The sequence below is a fragment of the Tenrec ecaudatus genome, chromosome 7 (assembly GCF_050624435.1).
Source record: "Tenrec ecaudatus isolate mTenEca1 chromosome 7, mTenEca1.hap1, whole genome shotgun sequence".
NCBI lineage: Eukaryota > Metazoa > Chordata > Mammalia > Afrosoricida > Tenrecidae > Tenrec > Tenrec ecaudatus.
In genome coordinates this window covers 7,196,694-7,218,321 of record NC_134536.1, presented here as the reverse complement: position 1 = coordinate 7,218,321, position 21,628 = coordinate 7,196,694, and the positions used below count along the sequence as shown (strand labels likewise).

General features: G+C 49.8%; 1 protein-coding gene across 2 annotated transcripts in view; it reads right to left on the bottom strand.

Moving 5' to 3' along the window:
• The window catches only part of AGPAT4 (1-acylglycerol-3-phosphate O-acyltransferase 4), a 66,949-nt gene that overhangs the window by 18,249 nt on the left and 27,072 nt on the right, over nt 1-21,628 (bottom strand). For both annotated transcript variants that reach the window (XM_075554288.1, XM_075554287.1), the window contains exon 3: nt 3,131-3,397. In XM_075554288.1, coding sequence (XP_075410403.1) covers nt 3,131-3,308 — 178 coding nt within the window. In that variant the 5' untranslated portion in view covers nt 3,309-3,397. The remainder of the gene's footprint in view (nt 1-3,130; nt 3,398-21,628) is intronic.

Below are 21,628 nucleotides of genomic sequence, written 5' to 3'. Positions count from 1 at the left end.
TCGCAAGTCAATGCACCACAGAATGAAGCGCTGCCCTGCCCCCTCCTGTGCCGTCCTCACAATTGTTCTCATGTTTGAGGCCATCAATGCAGCCACTGTGACGATCCATCTTGTCGATGGGCTTGTTTTTTCACTGCCCCTCTACTTTACCAAGCACAATGTCCTTCTCTGCGGACTGATCTCTCCTGACAACATGTCCAAAGTCCATGAGAGGAAATCTCACCCTCCTTGCCTCTAAGGACCATTCTGACTGAACTTCTTCAAAGACAGAAAGGAACAGACGTCTCCCTCTGGGGAAACGACTGGGTGGGGGCATGCAAATAAGGTGCAGAACCACGTGTACTTCAGCATTGGTCAGTTTTGCCACTCTGCCGTGTGTGGACTGAGCCGTCTTAGGAATAAAGAACCCCATAACTGGTAGGGGGGAGCAGGGAGGGAGGGGGAAAAATGAAGAGCTGATACCAAGGGCTCAAGTAGAAAGCAGGTGTTTTGAGAATGATGATGGCAACATATGTACGAATGTGCTGGACACAAATGATGTATGTACGGATTGTGAAAAGAGTTCTATGAGCCCCTAATAAAATGATTAAAAAAAAGAATCCCACAACCACCGAGAAAGAAGAGGCAGGAGCTGAAGCGGGTTCAAGATCATGGCATGAAGAGGAGGCAGGTGAGCCAGGTGGAGACCAGGAGGCAGAGCATAGGCCTCTGGGACCAGGGAAGTTGAGTGCCTTCAGCCAGGAGGTGACTTGCACCATGGGTGCCCTCAAGGAGCCTTGATAACACTGGTCCAAGTAGGGCAGAGACCAAGAGGCCACATGACCGAGGCTGAGGAGCAGCGGATGAGAGAGCTGTGTGTGTGCTCTCTGTAGTGAGAAGAGGTGCTTGGGACAAAAGGACTGTATCCTTAATGTTTCTGATCCTGACTTATAGTTGGGCCTTATTGAGCCGGTTCCAACCCCATGTACAACAGAACAAAACACTGCCTTTTTGTGCCGTCCTCATGCTGGCTCTAATGTGAGAGCAGTGTTTCTTTCTGTGGTATTCAAGGTCAAGATGAGTCAGAGCCAGATCAGGGAATACTAACAACAACAAGAATTGACACGAGGAAAACACACAGGAAAAATGAAAGCAAGTGGTCTTTGTGCAGATGAAAAGCATCGCTGGGGGGAAGAAAGGATAAATTAAAGTCAGTCTGTGATACCACTCTCACCAGACAACTAGAAAAGCTACTTTTACCCATACAGACAACAGTGCACCGACCTCTCAGCAAGCAAACAATCTCACAGGCATCCAGCTGATGTCAACTCACAGCACCCTCACAGGCCCGAGTGGGTTTCCGAGACTGTCAGAATCTCTCTCTCGCTCATCTCATTGCTGATTAGCCTGTCTGGGACATACTCTTGAACTGAGAAACACAGTGTCCAGCTTCTCTGACTCTGAAACTGTCTTGTTTGAGAGAACAGACTTGTGGGAAATCCATCAAACACGGGAAGGAGTTCTAGACACGGGGCCATGAAGCTCCTCACTAGTGTGCAGTTCAGTATTATTCAGAATTGTAACGCTTTACAGGAACAGACAGCTGCATGTTTCTCCCAGGGAGTAGCTGGCGGATTCGAACAGCTGACCTTGCAATCAGCAGCCCAACGCCAAATCCACTACACCACCAGGGCTCCCATACAAGGCGGTAGCTTGCAGGAGCTTAGCAGTGTTGAAGGCAAGCATTGCACCCCGAGGCCCCCTGCCAGCGCTAAGCAGAGGAGCTGAGCAGCTCAGACCCCAGTCCTGGTCCCTACCTCTTCCTCCAAATGAAAGCCCGTCCCAAGAACCCTCTATTTGGCATCTGGACAGCGGGCAGGACACTCAGAAATAGATGATTTCAGGATGCAAAAGGGCCCGACAGTCCGGACTCTAGGACATGCAGAGCATCATCGCGGCTTCGAGGAAGGGGAGCTCAGTTTGGGCTTGTTCGATTTAGAGCCTGCAAGGGACTCAGTTCCAAGCCACCAGCCACTCTCGGGGAGCAGGAAAGGGCTTTCCACTCCCTGGGCAGAGTTACAGCATCAGAAGCTCCCAGGCGCAGCTCTAGCCTCTTCTTACAGGGCCGCTGTCAGTCTGTATCGACTCGATGGCAGGGAGTTCGGTTTGCTTTTGAGAGCACGCGACAATGTTTAAAATTAGAAAGTGAATCTCAGTCAACTGCTGGCTTCTCATCAATTATGAAAATAGCTCTCTCCACACACAGCTGGGACTCAGGCGCCCGGGGGACCACGGGGCCATCTCTGCCCTGCGAGCGTTGCCTCATGCCAGCCCTCTGCAGGAACCGACGTTCCGGGTTAGAGTCATGCACATGGCCGGGATCGTGCAGGCATGGACCGCACTGTGGCTGCCCTGACGGGCCAGATACATGGATGGACGTTTGCTTTGGGGTGATTATAAGACAGCTAACAGTTTGCTGGCGGCCTGAGCATCTTCGGGACATGTTTCTGGGAAACTCTGTACTACCGAGCAGAGGGAGACGGTCTAGCACTCTGGGCGAAAGAAAGGATGCTCTGCCTGTCTTTCTCAGAAGTTAGTATTTTGAAGTTTTAAAGAAGAAGGACCGATCAGAGCTGCGGGGATCCATTTGGAGACATGTCCCCCCCACCCCCCCGTTTGGATTCTGAATCTACGGGTTTCGGACAGAACGTGATCCTTTTTTGGACTCTCGGCTCTGCCCTCAAGGAGATGGCAGCACACAGCGGCTGCTGCCAGGGGCGCAACCAGGGTGGCCATCCATTGAGAGGCTGGTGCAGGACCGGGCAGTGTTTGGTTTTCTTGTTCACAGGGCCACTATGAGACGAAACTGACTTGAAGGCACCTAACAACAAGAGGAACAAAGCTCTCTTCTGGAAAGGGGACCTGGAGACATGGGGAGAGAAGGAGCCGTTTCCTTCCATAACACACCCCAGGGGCCTGTTGAGTGGTGGGTGGTGATTCCTTCGAAAAAGAATGTTCACAAGTGAAGGCAACATGGAGTTATTCCAAATAGAAAACCAACCTCAACCCCCCAAACTCCCGCACTGGAGAAAGCGGACAGAGCCCCTGCACTGACGGGCAGAGAACAGAGCCCCGCGGCGGAAGCGCTTACGGCTGGAGATGCAGTAGGACAGCCTGCAGTTGATCTTCCTGAAGAGCTGCTTGTTGATGGGCCAGAGGGGAAGTGTGCACAGTTGGATGGCGTTGATAATTAGCCCCGAAGCGATAAACACGTAGCAGAAGACCAGGTGGCAGAGGAACTGCGACTTCAGAAATCCAGTGAGGTCCATGGTGTGGGGCTGCTTTGGTAGCAGAATAAATAGACAACCGAAGCAGAGTATGTCCAGAGGGGCAGCCCGTCCAGGATGCTGGGCAGTGTCTGAAACACAAACCAAGGCATTTGTTAGAAATCAAAAGTAGCATGTGCTTTTATAATCAGATTTTCAAAAATTTCAGAAGCATTAGAAAGAAAAATACCCTTTTGACAGGGTCGATTCCTTTTGTTTATTAGACATTTATAGAGCATTTGCTGAATGTCAGACACACTCCATTAAAGCTCCTCTGCACACAATAAGCCGCCAATAACTACTGCATCAGGTCCATTTCCATTCATATAGGGTCACCAAAGGAGCCCTGGTGGTGTAGTGGATCCTAAGCCCTAAGTTGGGCTGCTAGCCATAAGGTTAGCAGTTCAAGACCACCTCAGAAACCCACAGGGGAAGGTCTACCCTGTCCCACCCTGTCGCTATGAGTCAGCATCAACTTGATGGCAGTGAGTATTTTATTTGTTGGGGTTTTTTGGAGAGTTGCCAAGACTATCAGGAGACACTGGTGGGCTTGAACCACCCACCTTTCAGTCAACGAAGAAAATTCATAGCATGACCAGGGCTCCTTTTCTAGACACAAGAATCCTTTCAATTGCACATGCTATAAGATCTGTACTATTAGCTCACTTTATAGATAAAGGACTAGAAACCTGGGAGGGGGGTTAATTAATCACGTGCCCAACAACCTCCAAGGAGCCCTCATGGTGCAATGGTTAAGGAGTCAGCTGCTAAGCAAAAGGCCTATGTTTGAACTCAACGAGAGATCCTCAGGCAAAAGACCTGGGGATCTAGTCCCACAAGGAAACCCTGGGGGAAGTTCTACTCTCACCCATGGGGTCAACATGAGTCAATTTTAGACTCAACAAGAACCGATGTCTCCTGCTTGCAAAGGCACTAACTCAACTCTCACTGCCATCAGTTAATTCCAACTCATGGTAACCCTGCAGGACAGAGTTGAATCGCTTCTATGACTTTCTGACATTGCAGTTCTGTGGGAGTAGACAGCAGCCTTTCTCCTGCAGAGCAGCTGGTAGTTTTGAACTACTGGCCTTGAATCTAGGGGTCCTAGGTTATCAGCCTAATGCATAACTCACTACACCACCAGGGCACCCCTCGAAGGAAGGTAAGTAGCTGGTTCTAAAGGCCACATTCCTTTCCTACATTGCTCTGCTGCCTCTTGTATTCATTGGCCACACTGGAGTTCAAGTTTATGAATGCTATCTCCACTCAGCCCTTCTCCCTTCCTTCCACTCATACCGCCTCTTCAGAACTCAGCTTAAACTTCAGGCCATCTGCTAGGTCTTTCCCACACTCTATCCTGCCCTGGGCTAGCTGGAGAGCGTCCTGGGATGGCTCAGTTTCTGTGCTGAAAACTGTGAGTGGAATTGTGTCCCCAGGAGATATGTTGAAGTTTGAACTGCCAGAACCTGTCAACATGACTTTTATTTGGAAATCGGGTCTTCAAAGATCAGTTACTTTGAAGTCACCAAACAACAGAGCCTTCTATGAATCTCATCATCACAAACGGTGCTCAGAGGAGACACGGGACTTCAAGCCACTTATTTTGGACACAGCGTCAGGAAAGTCCCATGGCGAAAGAAGGACATTATGTTTGGCAAATTGGAAGCTGCAGTGAAAAAGAGGGAGCATTTGATGAGGTGGATGAACACAGGTGTCACAACAGTGCATGCACTCAAACCTATGAACCACCAACAGGAAGTTGGGCAAGACTGGGCAACGTTCCCTTCTGTCGCAGCCCAGGCTGCCAGGGGCCCGAGCTGACTCGGCGCGCGTCCTACTAGAACCACTACCTGTGCTCAGACTGAAAGGTACACTGGTTCCTCTATCACTCAGCATATCTCTAACAGGAAGGAGATGGAACATAACCTAAGGCCTGATTTCTCTGGAGCTTCCCATCCCCCGACCCCAGCACCCGGCACCAGATCCAGAACCTGCAGGGTCTGCAAAGCCACAATTCCGAGGAGACGGCGGGACCCTCTCAGACTTGGGGTTTCTGGGTGGCGAAGCACCTGACTCAGTGTCTGCTTGTCTCTTGGGAACGGGCAGGTGAGCTCCTCTGTCAATGCTCTTGACTTTCAGGAACGGCAAACACCGGACTGATTCACAGATTGACAAGGTGGCTGTTGCCCTGATTGGATGTTGAATATTCAGGCTATTTAATCATTGTGGCTTGATTAGCTGTGATTCAGCTTCAAGAACACAATCCGGCCAAAGGAAGTCAAATTTTTCACTAGGTGCTGGAGTCTAGCATCTGGGAAGTGTTGGGACAAATCCTGTGATTTGCCGATTTAATACAAAGTAAAAATAAGAAAAGGAAGTCAACGCCTATCTAAAACACAGGGGTTTAAATGATTTTCTAGTTCATTATTAAGACGTCATGATGAAAAATTATGCAGATTCCGAGGCCCCCCGTGTCCTCCAGGGAAGCCTGCATGAGTACAGCACAAGCCATGATCAGCACGATGGGGTGATGTTTAAGCGCAGCTTGGATCTAGGGGCCCTAGGCTTTCAGAGGGTTAGAAGTGACTTAGGTCAGGCGCATCTTAATCCTCAAAGTGACCTCCTTGCTCTTCAGCGCTTCGAGGAGGTCTTGGGCAGCAGACTGACCAATGCAGTACATCGTTTGTCTGCTGTGGATCCAAGCAAAATCAAGTCCTTGATGAGGTCAATCTTTTCTCGCTGTCCATCGGTCCAGCTGTGAGGATTTCTCTTTTCTTTGCACTGAGTTGCAGTCCATACCGAAGGCTGCAGCCCGATCGTCACCAAAACCAAACCAAACTCAGTGCTCACTCATAGACACCCTCATAGGCAGGATATCACTGTCCCTGTGAGTTTGCAAGATTGTAAACCCTACGGGAGTAGAAAGCCCCATCTTTCTTTGAAGAAGTGCTCACTGACTGTGTATTCTTTTTTGACATTTTATTAACGTATGTCATGCAGTATCCGATTCAATCATTTAAATAAAGAGTTGTGCAATCGTCACTACAATCAATTTCACGACATTTTCTTCATTCTTGTACACGTTATTATTAGCTCATTATCCCCCTCATATCCTCTGCGATAACCTTCCGAAAACTAAAGGAAACACTGTCACCGAGTCCATTCTGACTCATAGCGACCCTATGGTCCAAGGCAGACTCCCCGGCCCCCCCACCGTACTCCTTAGGAATTCTTATTCTAATGGTCTCTACAGGTTCAATTGAGTCTGTATCGTTGAGTAAAGGAGGCCTTGGCGGTTGGGGGTAAAATCCCCTCCAAGACCCAGTTTTGAGTCCCGTCCAATGCACCTCAGGTACAACCACCACCGGCTGTCAGTGGAGGCTCGTGTGTTGCTGTGATGCGGACATAGACCCCCGGGGGGCTTCCAGATGAAGGATCAGGAAGAAAGGTCGGATGATCTGCTTCTGAATATCAGCCAATGAAAGCCCCACACTTCACAAATGAGGAGAAGAATCGCCATCCGCGTCGACCCTTGGCTGCTTCCTATGACACAGAGGTCAGACATGTCTCCACCCGCTTTCCTCCTCTTTCTACCAACTCTTACACCGATGGTCTTTCCCCACAGCATTCTCCACTGGGTCTGTGTCCATCAGAAATCACAGGCCATGTCCAAGGCTATGTGGGGTTGGTCAGGAAAGTTAAACAGGATACAATTCAGGATCCGAAATGCTCAGGATAAAGCTCTTCCAGTCAGGACAGCCTTTTCTCCCTCTCCATTTCTCTGTCTCAGTCTCATTCTCTCTGGGCCTTAGTCTCTCAGCTACACAGCCTGTTAGCTTCTGCTTTGCTTGGGCAAGTGTTACATTCTTGCTTTTCAGCACTCTAAAGTGATCTTGTGTAGCCGATTTATCTAAGGCAATGTGCCTTTGGATCTCTTGACTGCTGCTTCCATAAAAATTGATTGTGGATTCAAGCAAGACAAAATCCTTGACAACTTCAACCTCTTCTCCATTATCCTGATGTTACTACTATTGGTCCAGTTGGGTGGCTTTTGGTCTTCTTTGATTCAGTCATAATCCATACTGATTACATACTGGTCTTCATCAGCAAGTGCTTCAAACCCGCCTCCCTTGCAGCAAGCCAGGCTGTGTCATCTGCTTCTCTCGGCTTGTTAAGAAGCCTTCCTCCGGTCCTGATGCCACAGTCCTTGTCACGGAACCCAGCCTCTCTGCTGATTTGCTCAGCATACAGAGTGGATAAGGATGGTGAGAAGGTACAACTCCGATGCACACCTTTCCTGATTGTAAGCCATGCGCTATTTCCTTGTTCTGTTTTTACAACTGCTTCTTGATCCATGTACAGGTTCCAAGTGACCACAATGAAATGTTCTGCAATTCCTATTCTTTGCTTTTATTTTATTTATTATTTTTTAAGCCAGTCAAATTCAGCAGTGGGGGTTGTATAACAACTTCAGAGACATTTATAAGTTCTGATAACTTACTACCATCGAACCAGCCATGGAATTCCCACTCTTTTCTGGGCTATCCATAGTTTGTCATGATCCACATAGTCGAATGCTTTGGCATAGTCAATAAGACACAAGGAAACATATTTCTGGGATTTTCTGCTTTGAGCCAAGATCCATCTAACATCAACAATGATAACCCTTAAACAAAAACACGATATCCCTTGTTCCACATCCACTTCTGAATCTGGCCGGGACTTCTGACAGCTCCCCGTCAATGCACTGCCACAATCATATGTAGGTCTGCAGTAAAAGTGATGCGTTTTTATTATGTTGTTAATTGGAAAAGGACCCAAAAAATCATATACGCAGAATAAGCACAATTCCAAAAATGTGTACAGTAAACAGAAGAAGGGGAAGAAAGCTTATCAAAATTTGAACAGCCATTACCTTCGTACACACACACGCGCACACACACACACACAAACACATACACACCTATGCAATCCAGCCTGATGCCTCCCGTTTGGGCCCCGCCCAGGATGGCCACACACAGCAAGTCACCGCAGTCTCTCAACATCTCGATGGAGAAACTGACAGCGCTTGTTTGTGGATTGATTGCGTCTCCTATAAGGACGTCATCCTAAGCCCCTGTACCTGTCAATGTTTGAACACATGCCCTTTGGGGGTTTTCAGTTAAAGAAACGTGAGATCGCGCGGAAGGAAAACCCAAACCAAACCCACTGCCCTCAAGTCAAGGCCTTTCCACGGCGACCCTGCAAGACAGGGTAGAACTGCCCTGTGCGTTTCCGAGACTGGAACTCTTTACAGCTCCGTCTTTCTTCCGAGGAGCGGCTGGTGGTTTTGAATTGCTGACCTCCTGATTATCAGCTCTGCCAACAGAGCCCCTACTCCCATGAAGGACGGCGGGCACATGCCACACGAATGATGTTCTTGTCTTCCCTCTGTCCCTGTGAGGGCGAAGGAGGACCTGGGAAGACACATCTAGGAGCCATGGAATGCCCGGGCTTCCAGAAGATCTTCGCTAGAGCCTTTGGCGGGAATATGGCTAATCCCACACCCCAAATCCAAACCCTTTCTTACGGCAACCAAGGAGACCAATATAGTGATCTCCAAGAGCCTTTCCAAGCCCGTGCCTGTGGTCCTAAGAGGGCAAACAATGGCTCCACTATCCAGGTCTTGTTTCTATTTCATTGTGGTCTAGCTTAAGAGTGACTCTTCCCCAACTTTCATCCACAAAGGTGGCTCTCAGAAGGGCAGGTTTCCCATGATGAATAAAGAAAAGAGAAACCAGACAGCCATTAGCTGAGAGAGCAGCAGCCTGGCTCATGGGGAGCACATGTGATGCCCTTTGTTTCTGGATCGGTTTCATTGAGTTTCATTTTAGCTTTGTCTTGTGAAGTAGGTGGAGTTTAGAGAACGGATCGGTTTTCTACTCAATCGGTGAGACATATTTTGTTTCATGTCATTGACTGCAATCCCTACGATGTAATACCACTTAGCCCGTTTTCTGAAGATGGAACAAATAAGTTTGTCTCGGACGGAGTGCAGCCAGGATGCTCCTTAGAAGGGAGGACGGTGAGACTTCCCACGCCTGCAGAGACCAGTCCCTGAAAAAAGGGCATCCTGCCAGGTAAGGTACAAGGGCAGCGAGAAAGAAGATTCTCTGCGAGGTGTACTGACATGGTGGCTGCCACAAAGGCTCCAAGGTGAGAGTCAAGGTGAAGATGGCACAAGATCGGGCAGCGTTTCCTTCTTGGATGCATTGCGTAGATATGCACAGGGACGCACTTGACAGTACCAACTGACAACTAGGCCTAGCATTCTGAGAGGTTCGGACCACAAGCTTGGGGATCCCTAGAGTGAGCAAGATTGCCCAGTGCTTTCTCAGGCCTCCCTGATACCCTGCTACCTCTCTCTTGCTCTCTCTCTCTGCCTTTTTTGCTGGACTCCTCCATAACCCCTCAGATCCCTGCCCACCCAGACTTCTCTTGCTACTGCTTGGTTCCACCATCCCTCAGCTCCTGAGTGGGTGCAGCGAGGTGAGAGTGGGGTGAGACACAGGAGAAGAGCTTCAGCCAGGTTCCATTCCGACTCCTTCCCGACCTCCCTTCTGAACTTTATCCTTAGGTAGACGCTGCATTGTGATCTCACGCGGTATCGCCCCAAGTGAAATTATTCTCCTTATAGAACTATTGTTTTGATGAAAGTTGAGCCGGAGGGGGGAAGGGAGGGAGCTCACATGCAGATTTGAAAGGTGCCTCAGGGCCATAGTCTCTGAGGTTCCATCTGCCTCTATCCAGCCAGGAAGCCTTCTATATCATTTTGAGTTTTATTCCACATTTTTCTCTCACTCAATCCAGAACCTTTTGAGAGCAGTTGAGAGTGGTGGCCGCGCACCATCAAGCTCCTCTGGTCTCAAGTCATGGAGAATCTACTACTATAAAAAAATATATCAAGAAGGGTTTCACAGCAAATGAAATACTCTTGGGAGTGTCAAAAAAACAAAACAAAACACACCAACCCCAAACTTACTGCCATCAAGTCAATTACAATTCAGGGAGAGGGTCAGGGAGAGCAAGTTACTGGCTAGAGGGGAGACTGGTGCTAACTTGGGAAGGAGAAGGTGATGAACCATTAGAGGCAAGTCAGCAAGAAAAATGATGGAGAAAGAGGAAGACACTGGAAGGAGTGCAAGGTTAAAAGGCACAGAGGTAAGTCCTGTCTGTACACATCCTATAACGACAGTGATTAATGAGGAGACAGACAGACACGCAAGCTGAAGGGGGTAGGAGGAGGAATGGGAGTACATGCAGGATATTTAGGTTTGACAGGTTATTTGTGTATATGTCGATATGTATATATATTCACTTTACTGCAAATATATTCATAATGTGGTAGAGCATAATGCCGGGGCCAAGTTATGAGAATATCTTTAGACTAACCAAACACCTTGAGGAAATGAGTCATTGAGCCTAGGAGTTTAGAACGATGTCTTCGGGGAACACTAAATTCATTCAATTGGCATAACATAGTAAAAAAAAAATGTTCTGCGTCCTCTTGGATCAAAAGAGGCAGTTACAGGAACAGAGCAAGGGAAGGCTGCATGGTTTAAAATCGAGAGAGGTTGTGTGCTATCACCAAACTTATTCAGGCTGCGGGCGGAGCAAATCATCCGAGAAGCTGGATTATATGGAGAAGAGTGTGGCATCAGGACTGGAGGAAGGCTGATTAGCAAGCTGAGCTATGCAGATGGCACAACCTTGCTTGCTGAAAGTGAGGAGATGCTGATGAAGATCAGTATGTAATCAGTGTGGATGACAACTCAAAGTCAAGGAGCCCAAATCCCTCACAAGTGGACCCATGGGGAGCATCACGGTAACTGGAGAAAAGGTTGAAGTGGTCCAGGACTTGCTTGAATCCACAATCAATTCTCTTGGAAGCAGCAGTCAAGAGACTCAAAGAAGAGTTGCAGGAAGTGAATCTGCTACACGAGACCTCAGCAGCATCTTCAAAAGCAGGGATGTTACTTTGTGGACTAAGGTGTCATGCTATTTTCAGTTGCCTCATATACGTGTGAAAGTCAGACAATGAATAAAAAAGACCAAAGAAGAATCGATGCATATGACTTCTTGGTGCTGGCGAAGAATGTCGAAAGCCTCATGGACAGCTATCAAGAGAAGCTGATCGGTCTTAAAAGAAGTAAGGCCAGAGTGCCCCGTAGAATCAAGGATGGTGAGATTCCTCTTACATGCTTTGGACATGTGGTCAAGATAGACCAGCCCCTGGAGAAGAACATCATGCTTGCTGAAGTAGAAGGCTCTCTACAAGATGGATTGACCCAGTGCCTGCAACTGTGGGCTCACGAACAGGAATCCCTGTGAGAATGGCACAGGAGTGGGCAGTGTTTTGTTCGCTTGTGCATAGGCCCACTTGATAGCACATCCTGCTTGGATGAGTATCAACCCGGGCCCAAAAACTCCTGGGCAGCCATGTAGGGAGCAGCTCTCCCAGTACTTTGGGCTGCAGAGCAGAGCAAGCCCAGGGGCTCTGCTGCCCATAGAGGAAAGGGAAGTGGGTGCAAGCCAGGGTGAAATGAGTAAGGCGGTATTCTTCTCCTGCAACCTGCAGCCCTTGGGGTCCTCTCGAGGTCAGGAGGCCTCACGGAAAGCTTGGTGGTTAGACCCGCCCCGCAGTTCTGGAAGAAAAACCAGGTCATCTCCTCCCATTAACATTAAACCCAAACTCACTGCCAGTGAGTCGATGCTGACTCATGGTCACCTTGGTAAAACTGCCCCTGCTATTTCCGAGACTGTTGCCTCACCTTGCAACCGCAGAGCTGTTGGTAGTTTTGAACTGCTAATTGCTAAAGATTACAGCCTGGGAACCCCTAGGGGCCAGTCCTCCTCAGTCACCGTGGTGTCTCTGTGAGTCAGCATTCATTCGATGGCCCTGATCACACAACACCGGAGGTGACATGCCTTTTTCCAGCAAGTCTCCAGAAGGCAACGACTCACCCAACAGAACACTGAGGCCCTGTCAGACCCTCACATCCAAGGCCGAGGTCAGCATTTTTATTCTTCAGAGTTCTTATGGCCCAAGACCCAAGACGAGACAGGATAGAAATGATTCTAGACGAACTTGAATGGTCTCTGAGACCGTTTCTAAGGAGAACATTGCTCAATTAAAAACTCATCATCCGCTACTGGGTTGGCAGAAGCCTATATAAAATTAGCTGATTTGAAATTTTTATAGAACAGCCCTTTGTTCAATATCTCCGTATGGTACATGATGTCCATTAAAGCAGATCAAACTCCGCAGACAGCCATGAATCATACTCAACATTCTCATCCTGCCCTGTAATAAAGAGCCCTTCATTCCTCCCCCAAAGTCCAATTTTAGACCAGTTAAAAAACCCAAGACTACAGAGAATGGACGAATCTAAGTATGTATGTCATTGCTGGTCCTGAGTAGTGGTAAAGAAACAAACAAATCCCGAAGTCCGCTCCTCCCTAATCCGAGGAAGCACGGCACAGACACAGATAGAGACTAGAGGTGATGTTTCTGCCATGAGGAAAAACAAAGATGGAAGGAGAATAGATGAGCTCTCTGTGGTTGTCACGTCTACAAGATTAAAACACCTGCAAGTTCAACATCACGGTTTTCTGAATAGCACCCAGCAAGAGGCAGGAAGTTACACATAACATCTCGTTAACCTTCAGGGAAAAAAACCCAGTCTCGGAGGCAGTTCGACTGACGCGGAAACAAAGGTTTCGTATGACTGGACAGTCCGTACAAGGTCAGATAACAAGATGGGTGAGATCTGTTTGCAACCTGAGCTCACGTTCCTAGCCACTCTCAGGCTGTCAATAAGACAAGAAGCTAGACGGGCCCATGACCTTGAACTTGAGTGGTGATTGTGAGCTAGCAAGTTGTTTCTGACCTAAGCGACCCCACGGCACAGTAGAGCCGCTCCACGCGGTGAGCGGGAAGTTGTCATGTATTTCATTTCATGTGGATCCACAAACCGGGCAAATCTGCTGCCAAAGACCCCCTCAGAGTGCGGGGCAAGCAAGGATGTCCCTTTGGGGGACTACGATGCACCTTACATACACGTGAGAGCGGGAGCTGAAGACCAAAGAAGAGCGGACGCTTCTCAACTGTCGTGCTGGTGAAGAATATCGGATACACCATGGGCAGCCAGAGCCACAAACCCATCTGGCTTGGGGAAAAGACATGCTTAGAAAAGAGGATGGTGAAACTTTGTCTACTTCCTTGGGCCCCCGTCCTCAGGAGGGAGCAAACCCCAGAGAGGGGCGTCATGATTGAGGAAGAAGAGGAAGACCCTCCGGGAGATGGATCGGCACAGAGGCTGCACCCATGGGATCAAACGCGGCAGTGACTGTGTGAAGGGCGAGCAAGGACGCCCCGCTTCCTTTTCTCTGCCAGAACCTCACTGTGAGTGAGAGCCGACCCAATGGCGCCCAGCAGCATACGAATCTTTGGGGCAGCAGGTTGCAGGACTTTGTGGCACGGAGGTAGTGACTGAGCCTGGGCCACTGCTTGCCACCGACGGGCTCCTGCCTGGGTCCAGCCCACAGCCAGCTCTCCTCGGTCACAGCGGGTGTGACCGCAGGGTCTCCCAGTGTCTGTGCGCGGTCAGAGGGCGGCAGCTCTCTGGTCGCAATGCCGTCTGTGAAGAGCACATGTGCTTTTTCTTTTTTTAAAAAATTATTCAATCTTTGGAGATTTCCACAAAGATCTAACACTGGTTTTTAACCTGTGGGTTGGGACCCCTGTGGGGGCGAACGACCCTTTCACAGGGGTCGCCCGATTCATAACAGTATCAAAATGACAGTTATGAAGTAGCAAAGAGAATAATGTTTTGGTTGCGGGGCCACCGCAAGATGAAGAACTGTATTAAAGAGTCACGGCATTAGGAAGGTTGAGAACCCCCTGTTCTAACAAGTCCTGATGAAAACCTCAGGCTCCTGAAACCCCCAGCTGAGGTAAATTAAGAAAAAGAAAAAAACAAACAAAACCCAGCCAGTCTTCCAGGTGAAGAAACTTCCTTCTCTGCCTTCATTGATATTCCGGCCGATGAGGAAACCTCCCAACTGTGGCCACAAAGCCAGGTGCAGATGGAATTGCTCCTGGAATCTTCATGACTCAGTCATGGCCTGGTTGTCTTCATGCCACAGAGATGATTCGGACTCGCAGCAACCGTCTGTCCCCATGTCCCCGTGCAGGACGGCGACCTGAGGGATCAGGAGCACTCCCGGGCAGCCATCTCCTGGGGCACGGCAAGGTGGGGAGCTGCCTGAGGGCCCAGCTCTGGGTCTACAAGAGCAGGCATGAGGTTTGGGGCACTACCAGCTGGTGATTAAAAAAAATACCAAAACAGTATATGCACCCCCGCCTCCTAGACCACTCAGTGAGGGTGGGTCTGGGTCTGGGTCTTTCATTATTATCAATCCTGTTGTGAAATGAAGTTTACAGAGCAAATGCGTTCTCCCTTCAGCACTGCACACGCTCTAGTGTGGTCCCGCTGATTGCTGTCCCCACGGTGTAGCATCCCTCATCCCACTCACTCCTGGGCCTGCAGCTCCTCCATGCCTCCTGCTTTCCTGCTCCTCTGCATTTGGAACTCTGCCCTGCACAGAAGGGCGCATGCCCCTTTCGATGTCAAACGGTTGATTACCTCCCGAGTGTGACTGCTCCCTTAAGACCCGTCTATTCTTGGGTTGGACATTGAGCCCCAGGAGGGGTCTACTGGCAGTCTTAGGCTGGGTCCACTTCCTTCCTTGCCACACGGCCTTCGAGTAAACAGCAGGGGAAAAGCAGCGACTGTGGACAATCTCTGGCTTCAGACACTGGTTCAAATCGCCACTGGCCAACTGGGCCAGTTTGGAAAAGTAAGGGATCCATATTTCCGAGCCTCGATGCAGGGGGAGCACCCGGCACAAAGTCCCGCCCACGGTGCTCTGTCACACAGGTCCCTGGTGACGGAGGGCATCTCCTGCCCGCCCACCATCCTCTCTTACTCACACGCTACTCAGGATGGGTTTGCTTCTGTGTGCTCTTGATCTCAGCACAGTGTCAGCACAGAACTGACTGCGCCACAGGACCTCCAGTGGCCGGTTGTTCAAGAGTGTCAGCAGGCCTTTCCTGAGGGGTCCCGCGGGGACTCAAGCGTCCAAACTTTCAGTTGGGAGTCTGGTACGGATACTGTTTGCACTACCCAACAACTCCTCAACTCAGCCCAACTCAACAACTCCACTCAACCACACTAGAGGACAGGTAGATCTGCCCCTGTGGGTTTCCAAGACCGACTCTTTACGGGAATAGAAATCTTCATCTTTCTCCCGAGGATGGTGCTTTTGAACTGCTAACCTTGTTGTTAGCAGCCCGATGACCCTCGATGTTGACTGACAAGTGTTAGATAAATAATTATGTCCTGACTTCATTCCTAAAAAGATGGCAGTTCAAAGTCATATTGGCTAATAACGGTTAGTTACCTCCCCAGCTACCCTCAGCTCAGAGCCTGCCCTCACGAAGGGCCATGTTTTCCTCTCTTGTCCCCCCTCGCCTTGTGTCCTGCAGAGAGCCTGTCCCAGCCTCCTCTCTTGTCCTCCACATCCAGAGAGTCAGCCAGCGCAGCTGACCCACATGGATGGGCTCAAGACCAAAGCCAGGAGCAAACTCCTCTGTCCCTTTACCCAAGGCTTGGTCCCCACTTGGATGGGAGTGCCTATGAGCCAAGGGGCAGCCGGATCCTAAGAGAGTGCCTGGGTCTGATTCGTTCAGCCTACATGGGGTTGCAGGTGGGCAGGCTCCCCCCACCCCACCTTGCTCAGTCCCTCCTTACCCTGGCCAGGGTACTCACAGCCTCAGCATGACATCCCCACCCCCAACCCATCTAACCCTGGGCTATTCTGTTCAGAGAGGTGGGCACTCAGCTAGCTCGGAGAGCTGGAGGCTAGCAGGAGGTTGAAGGTCAAGCCAGGGCTCCCAGGGATCCACAGATACCTGGCCTCCTTAGAAACATGAGCCTGGCCTAGTCTCCACTGTGAGAGTCCCGCCTTAATTGCAGCCACCCAAGCCACTTTCCCAGGGGACTCAGTGCCAAGCCCCAGCCTTCTCAGCCTCTGTAAGGTGCAGCCCTTCTCCGGGACATGAGTGCTCTGCTAGACAGGTGCACAGGCATCAGGGACCCTTGAGCGAGCACAGGGGACCCGTCTCCATGTCATGGTCTCAAAACTGCAAAGTGGAGATCCTCTGGTTCATGGACACCAACACAGCCTCCATGGTTCAGGCGGAGAATTTTCGCCTGGCATGCAGGAGACCCAGGTACAAGTCCCTGCCAATGTCCCCGAGTCCAGCCAATGCTGTCTGTCAGTGGAACTTTGTGTGGCTGTGGCGCTGCGTGGGTTGCAGGGGAGTTTCGGACTAAAATGACATTAGGATGAAAGGCCTGTGGATTCACTTCCAAAACTCAGTCAATGAGCACGCAGCGATAACATCTTCACGGTCCAAACTACCCCTGATCTTGGGGGTGGGGCAGGACCAGGCAGCAATGTGTCCCTTCGTATGTGAGGTCACCATAAATCAGGGACCCCTCCATAGCAGCAAACACACATCCCATAAACCCCTGGGGATTGGCCGGCATGGCACTCGGAGGATGTAGATGCTGTCTAGTGTGGCATGAGCCCCCTTCAGTGGGGAGGGGGGTGGGTGCGCGTCTGCTCAGAGGGGCAACTTTGGGAGGCAATATGCAAACGGCCTTGCTTTTCCTTCTGTGCTGAGACATCAGTGACGGGGTGGCCCCTCACTCTCCTCCTCCGTGTGTGCCCTTGACTCTCTGTTCTGGGAGGCCTAGTCACTGCTGGTCTTTGCTTTTGGGCAAGAGGTGTGTCGGGCAGGTGAGAGATCAATAGAGCTAGATTTTAAATGCTTTAGTTCTTAGATTTTTTTTTTCAGAAAGGGAGGCTACACGAGCCCCGGCAATTTCCCCGACCTGACTCATACCTAATGGACCTAGAGAGAGACTTCGCTAGGAAACAAGTGCACTCCCCCGCTTTTATGACATGAATCATTGATGGGAGGCAGCCACGGGTGGTTTGGAGGGCCCCACCGAGGCTGGCTTACTGGATCCTCGCTTCTAGAGAGCTCAGCATCATGGCCACGAGGATATCTCAGGACCCAGAGATCCGCCAAGATGTCAGCTTTACTGTGGGCTGGCGGCCATTCCTGGAAGAGTTTCATTCATAACAAGAGGTGACAATACCTGAGATGAAGCACCGGCAGTCCCTGTGCTCAGAAGCAGAGGACAGTTGGTGACCCTAGGGACGGTCCTCTCAGATTCTGTTCAACAGAGCCCCGGAAACAAGGATGCTTTGAGGCACTCAACCTTTCACCCATTCATTCATCCACTGATCACTATCTGCCTGGGAGCCTCTGGTGCATTCCTACGTTTAGAATTCTTGGACTCACACTTAGGAAGTTAAAGCTGAATGGCCAACAATGCATTAGGCTTCTGGAAATGCGGTGTTGTTGCTAGGTGCCAACTCATAGCTCATAGATAACAGACTGGAGCCTTGCCCAGTCCTGCGCCATGTTTGCCGCCCAGATTCAGACAGAACAGAATGAAACAGGTGCGTGTGTGACAGAGTGGGCTATTGCCCCGTCCACACCATCCCTACAGCATGGCTGCGTGGCCCACGGCCGCAGTTCTGCTGTCTGTCCGTCTTATTAGTCTGCCTCCTGTTCCATGACCACCTGCTTTACCAACCAGGATGCCCTTCTCCAACGATGGATCCCTCCTGGCAGCGTCTCCAGAGGGGAAGAGATGGTGTTGCTCCAGTTTTGTTTTCTGGTTGTGTCCGGTTGCATTTCTGTAAGACAGACTTGCTGCTCCTCCTGGAGGCTGTGGTACAGTCAGCACTCTCCGCCAACGTGGTGCCTCTGGTGCCTCAACTCCTCTCCAGTCGCCCGTGCCCCTGGTCCAGCTTGAATGTACCCCGGCTGCTGCCAGGCACCCCTTAGTCCTTTTGGCGACATCGTGGCCTTTTCAGGCTTTAAAGAGGTCTTCAGCTGCAGATGTCAAGACAATGAGCTGCGGGTTTCTTGACCGATGCCTCCATGGGCGTTGACCATAGACCTGAGAAGAGTGAATCCTGGACCACTTCGATTTCTTCACCATGCATCCCGATGCTGTTTGTGGGCCCCGCTCGAGGACTTCCAATGGCTTCACGTTCAGGCAGAAGGACATAAGCACTGGGAATTCTTATACAGTCCCACCCCCTTACAGGTCAAGGCCACATGCAATAAATGAAAGCACTGTGAGTAATGTTTCCTTAAGGCCACTTTCCGGGGCCTTTCAGTGATTCAATCTGAATATGCAAATGAACTAATAGAATCTCCACGCCAATAACTATTGTCTGTCATCGGCGGAGCGGTGTCCACGATCTTGTGACCATAAGGCAGTAAGTCCAGGACTACGGAATTCCCAAGGTTAGTAGTTTGGCAGAGGAGAAGGCAGAAGCCACCTCAGAACAATTTGCCTTCAGACTTCTTGCTATGAGAGGGGGTGGGGCAATTCAAGGTCTTCATTGTTTAAGCCACTCCTCATCTAAGACATGCAATAAATATTTAATTTTTGAATGAAAAACTGATGAACTGAGTGAATCAAAGAAACTACTGATGTAACAAATGTCAATAGGGTTTTCAATTAGATTCCGTGCCTCCATACTTTCTCTCAAAGAACTAGAATAACGCTGTGTTCACTCTGGAGCCCTGGTGGCAGAGTGGTTACATGTCGGGCTGCCCACTGCAAGGCCAGCAGTTCAAAACCACCAGCTGCTCTGCAGAAGGAGAGGGAGGCTCTCTACTCCTGTAAAGGGTTACAGTCTCGGGAACCCCCAGTGGCACTTCTAACACACTCAATGCCAGTGTGTTTGGTTGGAGCTTGCGCACATTCTGGATAAAAGGAAAAGCCATAGGAAATACTATGCATCGCATGAACTCTGAATGTCCTAGGTCTCTTTCCCATTCCAATAAGCCCAGGGCAGGCGGCCCGGCCGTGGATTCTCTCTGCAGAGGCCAGGCAGAGCCTCACAGGATGGCTCTACACAGTGACACTCTGTGACCAGCCTCAGAATTCTCTTCCCAGCAGCACCTGAAACCACATGAGGCAATCTATCCAACTGGCAGGAAAAGTCCCGAAATGACAGCAAATTACCTACTTAAACCCCAGTTGGGGAGCTCAGCTGTCACTAGGGAACATAATTGATTAAAAAAAAAAAGAAAGACATTGAATGTTGTATTAAAATACAAACCCCATTAAGAAAATGACACTCATGTGTACGTTCGCTGACCCAACGTCATGGGTTCTTGAAAAGTAATTTCTACCGATTGGCATAACAATTCACATTCATTATAAGGAGTTTGTAAAATTCCAGAAGGTAGAGATTCTACCACCCTAACAGTCACTGTCCATGTTTTGGTTCCTATCAGAAGGAGCCCTGGTGCCATAACTGCCAGGCCAGCAGTTTGAAGCCACCAGCAGCTCTCGGAAGAAAGTGTGTGTGTGTGTGTGTGTGTGTGTGTGTGTGTGTGTGTGTGTGTAGCAATGAATGCAAAGGAAGGAGGGGACATTAGAACCAATTGTGATGATGTATATACAACTCTTATTAAAAGCAATTTAACTATGGAAGTGTATGATATATGAACGTTATATCGAGAGAGCCACTAAAAAACATACAGAAGAAAAAGAGAAACCACACTGGAGTTACGGTCACCACGGGTGAAGGAGGAAGAGGTCTTCTTAGGGGGCATTGAGTTTGTTATGGTGGTGGAATCATTTGGAAAAGGTTATCAATAACGGTTGTACAACATGAAGAATATCGTTTAACGGGCCTGAATTATACATGAAGGCGTTGTGAAATTGAAGAACGTTTTGTCGGGTAAGTACCTGCCACAATGAAAAAGCAATACACATGAGTAACAATGAGCACGGAAGAAGATAGTGTTCTAGAATTGATTGTGGTAATGATTGTACAACTCTTCTGGATATGATTGAACTATCAACCTGTATAAATACGTGGATGAAGTGCCAATATAATTGTTTTTTAAAAAAAGAGAGTTTCAGTCTGGGAAGCTGGCCGGGGCAGGGCTACCCTGTCCTAGGGTCTCTGAGTTGGCATCGACTCAATGGCCGTGAGTGAGTGAGGTGGGTAAGTTTCATATTGACTGAAGAACCAGCCTCCTCCCCCACAGCCTCCATGAGTTGGAATGGAAGCAACCAACGACTGCCTGCCTTCACCTGTCACCCAGGCCTCTTTTGCATGTCCATTTGCATGGACTCTTCTGACTGAACACCATCTTCCTCAGTCCACTGAGGGCAGCCCGGCTTCCCAATGGGCTCGCTTACCGTTTTAACTTATGGGGCATTCAGTGAAGCCCACATTTTGGACCCTTTTCTTCTAGCCGTGAGTGCAGAGCGATGACTCCCTCCACAAGGTCTAAGCTCAGAAAGATCCGCCTCCTGCCTCCCCTTCGAGTCCCGCAGAAAACCACGTCAGTGGTCGTCCGACTGACCTCGATGAGAAAGCCAACCGTGCGCTCGAGGGCCTCCTCGTCGCTGTCCCTCTGCTTTAGCAAACAGGATGTCCTTCTCCAGGGCTCCTGGCCATGCGGCCAAAGTCCGTCAGACGGCGTCTCGCCATCCTTGACGTCACACGTCTTCCACGGGCGTTTGCTTCTGGCCTTTCCATTTTAGCTTCAACTATTTGGTCTACCCAAAATTGATTTCTACCTTTTGAGCTGACTGCTACCTTTGGCTAGAATGCTCCAGAGGATCCAACATGGCTTTATGGGGAAAGTCAGATGGTCTTGTTGCCAGGGCTCTAGTTCATTTGTGCACTAGGTTTATTAAAAAGCATAAAAAAACAATGCTTAAGCTCTGCTCTCTTGTACTCAGTGGCTGACAGACGGCCAGTGGTCATGGTCGTACACTTGGACTTGGTCTCACTGAGGTCCCTTGCAATGAGCGCTTAGCCTCGCTCAGGACGAGAGACATCCGATCAAACGGGTGGCTTCCCAGGGGAGCTGAAACCCCGGGTGAGTGTAAGGCAGAGATGCCAGCTCAGAAGGATATGGCGCTTTTCTCCCAAGGATTTCAAAAGGGTCGTCTTCACGGATTGCCTCAGAGGGCACCGGGACCATGGGGCTTATCACGATGACGTTTTGAGGAAGCTGCAGTAGTGGGAAAACGGCCAGGGATTTCCCCCCCAACAGAAGAATGAGCCTGTCTGCTCGTGGACATGGGGAACACGTG